General features: G+C 43.1%; 1 protein-coding gene across 10 annotated transcripts in view; it reads left to right on the forward strand.

Annotated features, from left to right (window-relative positions):
- DIP2A (disco interacting protein 2 homolog A) overlaps positions 1 to 13,444 on the forward strand; it is a 118,471-nt gene that overhangs the window by 36,996 nt on the left and 68,031 nt on the right. For 9 of the 10 annotated variants that reach the window (XM_058732342.1, XM_058732332.1, XM_058732337.1 and 6 more), the window contains 3 exons: positions 2,869 to 2,988; positions 11,161 to 11,280; positions 12,613 to 12,843. In XM_058732342.1, coding sequence (XP_058588325.1) covers positions 2,869 to 2,988; positions 11,161 to 11,280; positions 12,613 to 12,843 — 471 coding nt within the window. The remainder of the gene's footprint in view (positions 1 to 2,868; positions 2,989 to 11,160; positions 11,281 to 12,612; positions 12,844 to 13,444) is intronic. The other variant, XM_058732338.1, reaches the window with a different exon arrangement.

Consider the following 13,444-nt stretch of genomic DNA (forward strand, 5'->3'; position numbering starts at 1 on the left):
GTAGCATCCCCAGCCCAAGCAGGGTGAGAAAGCATTACTCACCATGCCCGTTCTGATGCCACTCTGCTCTGGTGGCCACTGCCACTGCAGTGTGACAGGAGAACAGGCAGGATGAATATTGGAGACAGTCATCTGCACTTAGAGGTGGTATTATTTTGTTCCTTGGAAACACAGGTGACTGCTTACTTACCCGTTAGAGTTAGTAAGAGTTTTTGGTCTGATAGAAGACAGATGTGCAAGAATCAATAGCTTTTATCTGGCAATATTTTAATGAAAAAATTTACATTTGTAATGGCAATAAACTGTCAAATGCTTATTAATACATTTAGCAAGAAAGCCACAGAACCTATATTAGGATCATAAAATCCATTTGAAAGAAATAGCCAAGACCCTAAAATATGAAGAAAGATACTAATTTCCTAAATAGAAAAAGTTAGTATCCTAAAATGTCAGTTTGCAAATTAATCTGTGAACGTTATGTAGTCCAGTCTGAATACCGCTGGCTGATTTTTAACATTTCCAAACCTGGGATTGGAAATAATAACCCATTTGAAGGAGAAAAGTTCTGAGAGTAGGTAATACATCGTTGAAAAAGAACCCTAGTGAGAAAGGACCGGCCTTCAGGGTGGTAAACGGACTGTGTGCACATACAGTCACTGCAAGAGGGTGTTGGGTGTTTGGGGCAGAAGAGCCAGTGAGCGGAAGGGTGGGCGGTCTGGAAGTGCTGCAGGGAGCGCGGGGAGGAGGCTGCACCTTACGGTGGGGACCGGCCCTGTACGGGGCTGGGTTCTTCCTCTCCACCATCAGCCAACAGGAACTTGAGAAGGATAAAATCTCTAAGTATGTTTGTGATTATAAAATACTATAACATTCAGGAGAATATTTGAGTGACTTCTGAATGGTGTTTATAAGATAGGAGTCCTGGAAGTTAGAAAGGAAAAGAAAGTGGGTATGTTTGGTTCCCTAGAAATGAAAATAGAATGGCTGAGCTGCCACCAGCTGCTCTCAGGGCCCCTGCTCTCAGGTGTGTGCACAGGCCAGGGTCGTGTCCCCAGCAGAGCAGGGCCTCCTGCAGGTTTTCTTCGAGAACTTGTTAGCTGGATGAAATGAATAGAAATTCAAGGAAGAGGAATTGTGGATGGGCAGTAAACATTAAATTATGTTCACCCCACTAACAGGTGTGGAAGTGCAAATTAAAGCAAACCATTTTCCTCCTATGAGATTGGCAAAATTCTAAAAAAACATTTTTAGCACCCAGGGCTGAAAAGGATGTGAGGAAATAGCACTTTTGTGCATTGCTTATGGGCATGTATATTGCTGTAACTTTTTTAGAAAATTATTTCTTGGTACCTGTAAAAATTAAAAATGTACTGCTTTTTCGTGTGATCATTTCACATTGGGCTTGTATCTTTGTGGAATAAATGAATCTATCTCAAAGAATAAAACACCCATATTTTGGAATGCAAGCATAAGGATGTCCATATGCATGTATATGACTTTGCGACATGCCTGTTTGTAATCCATAATGCACAAGGCTCTGTGTGTTCTCCATTACGAACTTGAGAGTAATTTTATCGTCACAAGAACAAAATGCCAGTCACAGTGCTGACCAGTATTATCCTACGTGTGTATGTGTTTGTATATGCTCAGATTTTGAAGAGCTTAAACACTGACTTCCAGAAGGAGTCGTCCCATCGTCTAGCTCTGTGTAACTAGCCACTCCAGAACGTAGCACCTGAGCAGGAGTGGTGACGTCTATTCTGCCCACACATCTACAGTTTGGCCTGGTGGTGGTGCTGAGTCCCAAGCCACCATGTTCCCTGCTGTCCTTGCACGTGTCCTCATGGTGTGTTGTCTCAGCAAATCTCCAGGTCACGCAGAGTTGCTCTGCCACACTGTGTCCAGCCGTGGGTTGGAGGCAGGGACAAATGGCTTCTTTTCAGGAGGTGATAAGGGCTGGAGGAGTCCACAGGGCTGGAATGCCTGCTGGCTATTTTTATGAGACGTCTTGAGCTAGAGAATAAATCTAAACTTACTACTTTGATGAAGCATGACAGAAGGCTTTGCTTTGTGCTGTTCTCAAATATCAGCCAATTAGAGCTCAAACAACACCATGGATTCTGTTTCATGACCTTGTGTACTTGGGCCCCGTCCCTTTACTCCCCATACTGTGTCCTCAGGACCTGTGTGGTCAGGGGCTGTGGACCTGGCAGCAGTGTAGCACGTCGTCCAGGTGTTGGGTTTGGAGACAGCGAGCAGGCGTCACAGGCTGAGGTCGTCAGTGCCTGAGGTTTCTGTACCTCGTGCTCCCTGACACTCACTATTACATGCACCCCTCACTTCTCCACTGTCCCACGTTTCTGCCTGTGTCCAAGGGCGACTGGTTATGCCCCAGTGACTGCTTAGTGGGATGTTTCTTACTGAGTTGGTTGACATCATGGATAGTGCCAGGAAAAGTGACACACAGGCCTTTGCAGATTCAGGAAATGTTTATGATGCAGAAACATTCTTTTAAAGGACCTTCCCAAGAGAATCTGCCCTAAGTGGCTGCATAGTGTTGTGCTGATGGTCTCGGGGATGTGTGATGGTCACCCTTTTGGGGGATGGTGGACAGTGAGGCAGGGAAGGCTGGGCACTTTTGGGAGAGAGAGCCAGAAGTGGACATTCATGGTTCTGTCCCTGACCTCCAGATACAGGGCTTCTGGACTTCAAGGGCCACCACAGGGTGCATGTGCTCAGATTGTTGTTTTTGGTAAGGTGCATGCTATGTAGTAACATAGGAGATATATGTGCTGTTTTAAATGGATTTTTCCATCACCAGAGAAGCAAATTGTTTACACAAGATATTCCTACAAAATTGTGTTGCAGGAGTAGATCCATCCCTACAAGCCGAGAATAGGATCCCAGGTCCCTCACAAACCACAGCTGCAGCGCCCAAACAGCAGAAGCCACGGCCTACCAACTCACGGGACGAGCGCTTCCGGTCAGGTAGGGACCAGAGGGGGCAGGCGTCAACGAGTGGACCGGCTTTCAGTCCTTTGTTCTTTGCTGTAAATGTTCTTTGCTCTGCTGAAGAAATTATTTTCACTTGAATGATGATTCACCACATCATGATATTTTTCAAGAGAAAAATTAACCTTCACACAACCACAGTATCTCTTTAAATTTTTTTTTAATGTTTATTTTTGACAGAGAGAGAGAGAGAGAGAGAGAGAGAGAGAGAGAGAATGAGGGGGAGGGGCAGAGAGAGAGGGAGACACAGATCCCAAGCAGGATCTCACAGACCACGAGATCATGACCTGAGCTGAAGTCTGACGCCCAACAGACTGGCCACCCAGGCGCCCCCAGCCGCAGTATCTCTTAATGTAACCTGCAAGATAGGTGCTCTAAAATCTCTGGAGAAATGTCCTCCCCGCTCCCCCCCGCCCCGATTAGTATAATTTCTTTAAACGTTTTGGTCCATTTTTCTAACTCGAGCTTGGGGCTGGTCGGTATTAGTAATTTTTGTACATTAGGGAGCGGCTTTTACTGTAGGTGTTTTTAATTTTTTTTTTCTTTTTCTAATTTTGGAGATTTTCTTCTAACTAGATTTCTGCCACTCTGTCAGTATTTTTATGAATATTTAAATTTGTCTATGATATTTTATTTGAATTACCAGATCACTCATTGAAAAAATTAATGTTTTCAGTTGTAGGTTACATGTCGGTAAGTTTTGGGTACTTTGCTTCACCTGTTTACACCCATTGTGTGATTGTATATTTCCTTTCCATTTAAGCTCTTTTGGTAAGCCTTTTTATTTTTTTATTTTTTAATAAAACTTTCAACAGAGATAAAGAAATCGCCCCCGTTTTAAGAATATCTAAGAAAAATATTAAGATTTTAAATATTATGTTGGGGCACCTGGGTGGCTCAGTCAGTTAAGCGTCTGACTTCAGCTCAGGTCGTGATCTCACAGTTTGTGAGTTCGAGCCCCATGTCGGGCTCTGTGCTGACAGCTCAGAGCCTGGAGCTTGCTTCGGGTTCTGGATCTCCCTCTCTCTCTGCCCCTCCCCTGTTCATGCTCTGTCTCTCTCTGTCTCAAAAATAAATAAACATTAAAAAAAATTATAAAAAAATATTATGTTAACATGGGAGTGTGATGAAGTGACTTGAGAAATTTTTGATAAATTTCTTACTAATTTAATGTACATTTAAAAAAAAACTTTGTCACACTGTTAATATTTTCTGATAATATAAACAATACATGTGATATGCAATATAATAATCAGGTTTAAGGAAAAAGTAAAATCACTTGGACTCTGAATCCTGAGACAACCAGTCAGCATCTCACTGAGCACCATTGCCTTCAGCCCTGAGTGCACACACTTGCACACACATGCACTCACAAATACACACACACAGATACTCATGCACACACAGGCACCTGTATGCAGATACTTGCACACACATGCAGATACACGCACACAGATCGTCACATGTGCATGCAGGTGCCTGCACACAGATACTTGCATGCGCATGTAGATACACATATGTACATACAGATACTTGCGCACGCATGCAGATACATGCACATACATGCGGATACTCACAGATGTTTGCACACACACACAGATACCTGCTTGTGCAGATACTCACGCACAGATACTTGTACACACATGCAGATACCCACATGTGCACACAGATACTTGCACGTGCACTCACATACCAGCATGAAGATACTTGCAGGTGCACACAGATAAGTGTATGCAGATACTCGCACATGCATGCAGATAGTCACACGCACATGCAGATACTTGCACGTGCATGTGGATAGTGACATGCACATGCAGGCACCTGCACGCAGATATCTGCACATGCACACAGATATTCACATGCAGATACTTGCACACATACTTGCATATGCACACAGATACTTGCACATGCGTGCAGATACTTGCACATGCACACAGATACCTGCATGTACACCCTACAGATACTCACACGCAAATAGATACCCACACATGCATGCAGATACTCGCACACAGATACCTGCATGTGTATACAGATACTTGCACAGGCATGCATGCGCTCCGTGAATCGGGTTGCAGTAAAGGCCCCCTTCCTTTCCCTGTCTTCCTTATTTCCCTGCTCCCCCATCCTCTGCTCCCTGTCTGTTTCCATGTGACTGATGTTAATAAACTGTATATTCTAGTTCTAATTCCAGTTCTAATTCTTTATTTTCTGAATATAAGACCTTTATCATTGCTAATATTTTATCCAAGGCTTTGTCTTGTCTTTGCATTCTCTTCAAGTGGCTTTTGAAGAACAGAAGTTTTTAATCTTTAAATTTTAAATCTTTAAATAATCATTTTATTTTTTTTTTTATTTTATTTTTATTTTATTTTATTTTTTTTATTTTTTTTTATTTTTTTATATTTTTATTTTATTTTATTTTATTATTTTATTTTATTTCATTTTATTTTTTTTCTGAGTTTTATTTATTTATTTAATGTATTTATTGTTTAATTTACAACCAAATTAGTGAGCATATAGTGCATCAAAGATTTCAGGAGTAGATTCCTTAGTGCCCCTTACCCATTTAGCCCATCCTCCCTCCCACAAGCCCTCCAGCAACCCTCAGTTTGTTCTCCATATTTATGAGTCTCTTCTGTTTTCTCCCCCTCCCTGTTTTTATACTATTTTTGCTTCCCTTCCCTTACATTCATCTGTTTAGTATCTTTTAAATTTTTTTTTTTTTTTAACATTTATTTTTTTATTTTTGATACAGAGAGAGACAGAGCATGAATGGGGGAGGGTCAGAGAGAGGGAGACACAGAATCTGAAACAGGCTCCAGGCTCTGGGCTGCCAGCACAGAGCCTGACGCGGGGCTTGAACTCACGGACCGCGAGATCATGACCTGAGCCGAAGTCGGCCGCCCAACCGACTGAGCCACCCAGGCGCCCCTCATCTGTTTAGTATCTTAAATTCCTCATATGAGTGAAGTCGTATGATTTTTGTCTTTCTCTGACTGACTCATTTCACTTAGCATAGTACCCTCCAGTTCCATCCACATAGTTGCAAATGGTCCCCCTCCCTGTTTTTCTATTATTTTTCTCTTCCCTTATGTTCATCTGTTTTGTCTCTTAAAGACCTCATATGAGTGAAGTCGTATGATTTTTGTCTTTCTCTGACTGACTCATTTCACTTAGCATAGTACCCTCCGGTTCCACCCACATAGTTGCAAATGGCAAGATTTTATTTTGACTGCCGAGTAATACTCCATTGTGTGTGTGTGTGTGTGTGTGTGTGTGTGTGTGTGTGTGTATTCTTTATCCATTCATCCATCGATGGACATCTGGGCTCTTTCCATTCTTTGGCTATTGTTGATAGTGCTGCTATAAACATTGGGGTGCATGTGTCCCTTCAAAACAGCATACCTGTATCCCTTGGATAAATACCCAGTAGTGCAATTGCTGGGTCGTAGGGTAGTTGTATTTTTAATTTTTTGAGGAACCTCCATACTGTTTTCCAGAGTGGCTGCACCAGTTTACATTCCCACCAGCAGTGCAAACATCCTCGCCAACATCTCTTGTTGCCAGAGTTAACGGTAGCCATTCTGACAGATGTGATGTGGTATCTCATTGTGGTTTTGATTTGTATTTCTCTGATGATGAGTGATGTGGAGCATTTTTTCATGTGTCTGTTAGCCCTCTGGATGTCTTCTTCGGAAAAGTGTCTATTCATGTCTTTTGCCCATTTCTTCACTGGATTATTCATTTCCTGGGTGTTGAGTTTGATAAGTTCTTAACACATTTTCGAAACTAAACTTTTAACTGATATGTCATTTGCAAATATCTTCTCCCATTCTTTCGGTTGCCTTTTAGTTTTGGTGATTGTTTCCTTTGCTGTGCAGAAGCCTTTTATTTTGATGAGCTCCCAGTAGTTCATTTTAGGTTTTAATTTTTTTTTTTTTTAAGATTTTAAGTAATCTCTGTGCCCAACATAGGGCTTGAACCCACAACCCTGAGATCCAGTGTCGCACACTACACTGCCTGAGCTAGCCGGATGTTTCCAGAAGTTTTTAATTTTAATGAAATACAACTTATCAGCTTTTTTTTTTAATGGATAGGGCTTTTGTTTTTGTATCTAAGAAATCTTTGCCTCACCCAAGGTCACAAAGATTGTCACCTCTGTTTTCTTCTAGAAGTTTTCTACTTTTATGTTTTAATATTTTAGTTAATTTTAGTATTAGTTCAAGGTATGGATCACAGCTCATTTTTTCTGCATATGCACATCTGGTTGCTCCCACCATTTGTCAAGAAGACACTGCCTTTGTTCCCCTGTCCAGAAGCAGCTGCACGTTCATGTGTGATCCTGTTTCTGGACTCTCTTCTGTTCTGTTGATGTAGTCGTCTACTTTTATGGCAAAACCCTGCTCTCGATGATTATAGCTTAATAGTAATTGTTGAAATCAATAGTGTTCTTCTTCCAAGTTTTGTTCCTTATTGTTGTTCCTTTGTCTGTACTGTGACTTCTTTTCCTCTGGCCCTTTTAAGATTTTTCTGTTGCTGGTTTTGAGTGATTTGATTATGCGGTGGCTCGGCTTATGTAGTTTTATGTTTCTTGGGGTTTGTTGAGCTTCTTAGATCATTAGGCTTAGACCCCTATTGTGCCGATATTGTGTAGATTTTTAGTTCTGTGTTGTTTTATCTGTGCTTGTGATTGTGTTTGTTTCTAAGACTACAATAGAGTTTAAAGTGCGTGCTCATAATCACTGCCATATCTGTTGCAGGGACTCCTGGATTTGTCTCTCTCAAGCACCTTTTTATGTCTGGGAATATTTTTATTAGACTTATGTTTAAATGATAGCCTGGGCGTCTCAGTTGGTTGAGTGTCTGACTTTGGCTCAGGTCATGATCTCACGGTCTGTGAGTTCGAGCCCCGCGTCGGGCTCTATGCTCACAGCTCAGAGCCTGGAGCCTGCTTCTAATTCTGTGTCTCCCTCTCTCTCTCTGCTCCTCCCCCGCTCGCACTTTGTCTCTCTCTCTCTCTCTTTCTCATAAATAAGTAAACATTAACAAAATTTAAAAAAAATAAATGATAATTTGGCTAAGTATAAAATTCTAGGCTCAACACATTTTTCTTCAATACCATGTTGCCTTCTTGTACCCAGTGGTCACTGTTGAGTAATATGAGTCTATCTCTTGATCCTTCTAAGATGATTTACTCTTTTTCCCCGGAAACTTACAGAATTGTCTTGTCTTTGATGTTTGTAAATTTTTTTTAATTTTTAATTTTTGTTTAGAGAGAGTGCAAGTGAGTGAGCGAGGTAGGGGCAGAGAGAGAGACACGGGGGTGAGAATTTCAAGCAGGCTCCACACCCCGTGCAGAGCTTGACATGGGGCTTGATCCCACAACCCTGGGATCATGATCTGGGCCGAAATCAAGAGTTAGATACTTAGCCAACTGAGCCACCGAGGCACCTCTGATGTTTAAATTTTATTTTAATACATGTAGGTGCAAATTTTTTTATCTTTCCTGATTAGCACCCTATGGGCCATTTCACTGTAAGATTTTTAAACATTTTAAAAATATTTTTTTGGAGAAAAATATAAACATGTACAAAAGTGTACTTTCTAGTGTAATAGCCCCCTGGACTCATTGTCAGAGGCACAGCCCCAGCCATGTTCAGTCTTGATTCATTTATCCACACCTCATCCACTTCCTCCCTTCCCGCATGATTTTGAAGCAAATCTCAGAGATTACGTTTATTTCTTTTAGATGTCATTATATTCTTGGTCTGTCTCTGGAAAGGATCATGTCCTTGTGTCTCTTTTTTTTTTTTTTTTTTTTTTTTTTTTTTTTTTTTTTTAATTTTTTTAACATTTTTTATTTATTTTTGGGACAGAGAGAGACAGAGCATGAACGGGGGAGGGGCAGAGAGAGAGGGAGACACAGAATCAGAAACAGGCTCCAGGCTCCGAGCCATCAGCCCAGAGCCTGACGCGGGGCTCGAACTCACGGACCGCAAGATCGTGACCTGGCTGAAGTCGGACGCCTAACCGACTGCGCCACCCAGGCGCCCCTCCTTGTGTCTCTTAAGATAAAAACCATTGTCACAAAATAACAATAATTCCTTAATATCAAATATCCAAATGTTCATATGGCTTTTTTAAATTTTTTATTTTTTTTTTTTTTTATTTTATTTTTTTTTTAAATTTTTTTTTCCACGTTTTTTATTTATTTTTGGGACAGAGAGAGACAGAGCATGAACGGGGGAGGGGCAGAGAGAGAGGGAGACACAGAATCGGAAACAGGCTCCAGGCTACGAGCCATCAGCCCAGAGCCTGACGCGGGGCTCGAACTCACAGACCGCGAGATCGTGACCTGGCTGAAGTCGGATGCTTAACCGACTGCGCCACCCAGGCGCCCCTAAATTTTTTATTTTTATATAAAAAATTTTTAAGTAAGCTCTATGCCCAACGTGGGGCCTGAACTCAACCCCAACATCAAGAGTCACACACTCCACCAACTGAGCCAGCCAGATGCCCATGGTTTTTTAGAAACTGTTTGAACCCAGGATCCGAATAAGATGTACATTTCACAAATGGTGGATAGTGTTTTCAGTCTTCCTTAACTTGTGTTTCCCCTCCCTCCAGTCTGTGGAAAAACTGCTGTGTGTCTGGCAGCTCCTATGTGGTGGAGTCCTCACCTCCGAGGCTCCCTGAGGGTCGGGTTAGATTTTCAGTTGTCCCTAAGACTTCAGAGATGGTGCTGTGTTCTCCCACCAGGAGGACGGCATGCCTGATTCTCTTCCCTGGGATGCTGGTGGCCAGTGATACCCAGTTCCCAGATCCATGAAGTCATGAGGTCACAGCATGGGGAAACTGGTTCTGTCATCCTCCACCCAGAGGTTGGAGTACTTCCATAAAGAGAAACTCCACCTTGCTTGCTACATGGTACAGGAGAGCCAGGATAAATACCCAATTCTTTCCATTTATTTACTCCTCAGAATAATGAGTTGGGTCGCTGGCATCCTCCAGTGGCAGGTGATTAATTTTGCTTCCTCTTGAGGGGCACCTGGGTGGCTCAGTCGGTTGAGTGTCCAACTTCGGCTCGGGTCATGATCTCACGGTGTGTGAATTCAAGCGTCGCTTTGGGCTCTGTGCTGACAGCTCAGAGCCTGGAGCCTGCTTCAGATTCTGTATCTCCCTTTCTCTCTCTCTGCTCTTCCCCTGCTTGCACTCTGTCTGCCTCTCTCTCTCTGTCTCTGTCTCTCTCTCTCAAAAATAAACATTTAAAAATTAAAAAAAAAGTTTTTGGCTTCCTTTCTGGGTTTTTTGTTTTTGTTTTTTTAGTGTTGTATTTGGTATTGTGTATTCTAGCATTTATCCTTGTTGATGTTCAAAATGTTCCATCCTTAGCCATTGGGAACATCTTTAGATTGGCTCCATGGCCACCTGAGCTATTTGACCAAGTCCCCACCGGCTGTTGCAACAAGATGCTTCAGGCTCATCTGTGCATTTCCTGCCCCTGCCCTACACTCTGCCGTGTCTCAGCGTCCTTGAGGGAACATGGTATTTGAAGGCCACGTTCTGGGGGCAAGGGTTACTCATTGCTAATGGGCTGGCACTGTTTCTAGACATTTTTATTAGACAGTCTGCAGCATTATCGTTAAAGACAAAATGCCACATTTCCATTCAGATTCACAACTGCAGAACTACCTCATTGCTTCTCTGTGTTTGGATCTTCTTCCTCATGAGTGTCTTGGTTCCCAGGGCCAATAGCCTCACAGTGTGATTGCAGAAGGAGTTGATATTTCTCATGTGTTGCTGCTTAGTAGCTAGCTCTAGAGGAACAGGCTAAACAGTCTAACTGCTTTGAAGTCCCTTGTAATAGTTGAGGCCAACAACTGGAGACGCGTTTAGGTTTGTTTCATTGTGTTTTTAATTAGGGCATTTCTTTTTTTATATAGTTTTGATTTATAACTACAAAAATATTTATGTGGGTCCAAATCTACAAATAAAGGAACATTTAAAGGAATCTAGGACTGATGTCATAGGCCAGGCTTATGTGTCTCTTTTACACTCAGTGGAAACAAATAAGAATATGAAGCTTAATTTTGTCACTTCATAAGCAATCTTGTAGAAAGTGTCTTTACTGCTCTTGTTTTTACACAGATGTTCACACTGAAGCGGTGCAAGCAGCTTTGGCCAAATACAAGGAGAGGAAGATGCCTATGCCTTCAAAAAGACGTTCGGTTCTTGTCCACTCGTCGGTGGAGACGTACACACCTCCAGGTATTGATAGACCGTGTTGGGAATGGCTTCTGTAGCTGTGACACAGCCCTGGTGTCATCACCTTCCTTTCCCCTTGAGTTGGAGTATCCTCCTGACCTGTATGCAGTAAAGATTTGGAAAAACTGGAGATTAAAAACGTTTGCATATGTGCAACATTCCTTACTGAAAATCTGTGGTCTACACAGTATGGCTTGTACCCAAATCGGTACTTGTTTTCTATAGGACTTTTGGGTGTATTTTAATTCTTTTACTAAGATGCTATTTGTGCCTTTAAGTAAAGAGGGGAACCTAAAATAAACACTTACTAGAATACTAAAGTTCCCTGATTTAAGAATTGTAAAATTATTTTCATCTTATTAATGATTATTTACTATATCATTACCAGGCCTTAAATGGGAGAGTATAGGACAATTCGGAGGATTTAAAACATTTCTTCTATTATTGTTTTGTTGTCATTACCATTAGAAATGAAAACTTTCACCTGGAGTTTCTCTTCAGCAGCAGTGGCGCTAAACTGCACCAGGTGTGGGCAGTTGTGTGGCGCCTTCTGCCACCTCTGTTGTTATTTAAGTCGTGAAACTGGCAACATGAGTTTTTGGTTTGATGACATGGTGAAAACCAAACACACCAGAGATATAGGATAATTCAGTGGTTTTGGTAACACTTCCTTTCTACAGAAAAGAAAAAGTTCATATTGTTGAACAAGAATTCTAGAAATAGCTGTCACATGTTTCTACCAAATATAATTATAGATAATAGCCAATTTTTAAAAACTTTTAAATAGTTGTGTAACCATAATAAAATGCACAGCTGAGGTGACTTGATAGAACCTTTATGAGCAGTTAGTTTTATTGAGTGAAGCAGGTGTGTTGGGGAAGGAATTCTTTCCAGAGCTCATTGTCGCTGCCCCTAAGAGGGTGCAGATGGACGGAGTGAGGCCCCATCACCACTGCACTGACCTGGGCCATGTGTGAAGGTTGTGTGGGGTGTTCACTCAGATGGGCACTCGACACTTGGGGTCTTCTTTGATATTTGGGACCCCCACCAAGGAATGAGCTGAAGCCACTCCCAGCGTGCGGTGCCCCCGGACAGTCCTCTGGGGGAAGCTGGGGTCGAGAAACCAGTTTCCCAGGTAGGGCTCCTTGGATCTTACAGTCGGGCAAACGAGGGCTGAGATGACCCCTTGGCCAGGCAGGGCATAGCGGTGCAGGTGCAGGGCATAGCAGAGCTTGCCACGTGCTGGCCTGGGAGACTCAGGTGCCAGTGTGGGGACTCCACCCCCCTCCCCGACTCATCCCTACATTATGCCTGTCGTCATTATTTTAACCACAGACACGTCGTCTGCCTCAGAAGATGAGGGCTCTTTACGGCGACCCGGGCGACTTACCTCCACTCCGCTCCAGAGCCATTCCAACGTCGAGCCCTGGCTCGACCGGGTCATTCAGGGCTCGTCCACCTCATCCTCTGCATCCTCCACCTCATCTCACCCGGGAGGGAGACCCGCCGCTGCTCCCGGTGCCTCCGCCGCCACGCTCACAGGCCCCGTGGCCCACGCCCACATAGGTCAGTAACGAGCTGCCGCGGCCCCTCCAGGACAGGGGTGCCCCTGCGCCCATCAAGACCCACCTTCTCTTTTTCATCTGGAAATGTCTTTTTGGTAACAAAAGTAGCTCTTGATGCTTCTGTGGTTTGGTGATCCCAGACCCTGTGGTGCGTTGGCTTCCCCACAGGTCCCAGAGGTGGCGGTGTTTCTTGACGTCGTGTCTCCACCTTTTGGCAGGTGTAGGGTGGATGGTCCTTATACTTGTTCCTGATAGCCACCCTTGGCCCGCTGCCACTACATTGTCTCTGCCTTTGCGCTTTGCCTTGTGTGCACAGCTGTGGAGCCGTCAGTTGCCTCTGGGGCAGGGGCCTGGGGCTGCAATCATGGTCTGGCCTTTCTTCCTCCACATACCAAGTTAGCCCCTCAACCTGAAAAGGGAGGTCAGGCAAAGCTAAATCATACAGATGTGTAGATCTTTTCTAAGTCATCCAAGTCTTTCAATTACATAAATCTTAGAAAGGAACAATTGCAGACCTTTCCTCATTTGAAACCCTGTTTTCTAGACAACAACATTAGCATGGTTGGTTGGATGTGAGCTGGCATGCGCAGCTCATACCTTAA

This window comes from Neofelis nebulosa, chromosome 5, assembly GCF_028018385.1.
Source record: "Neofelis nebulosa isolate mNeoNeb1 chromosome 5, mNeoNeb1.pri, whole genome shotgun sequence".
In the NCBI taxonomy this organism is placed as follows: domain Eukaryota; kingdom Metazoa; phylum Chordata; class Mammalia; order Carnivora; family Felidae; genus Neofelis; species Neofelis nebulosa.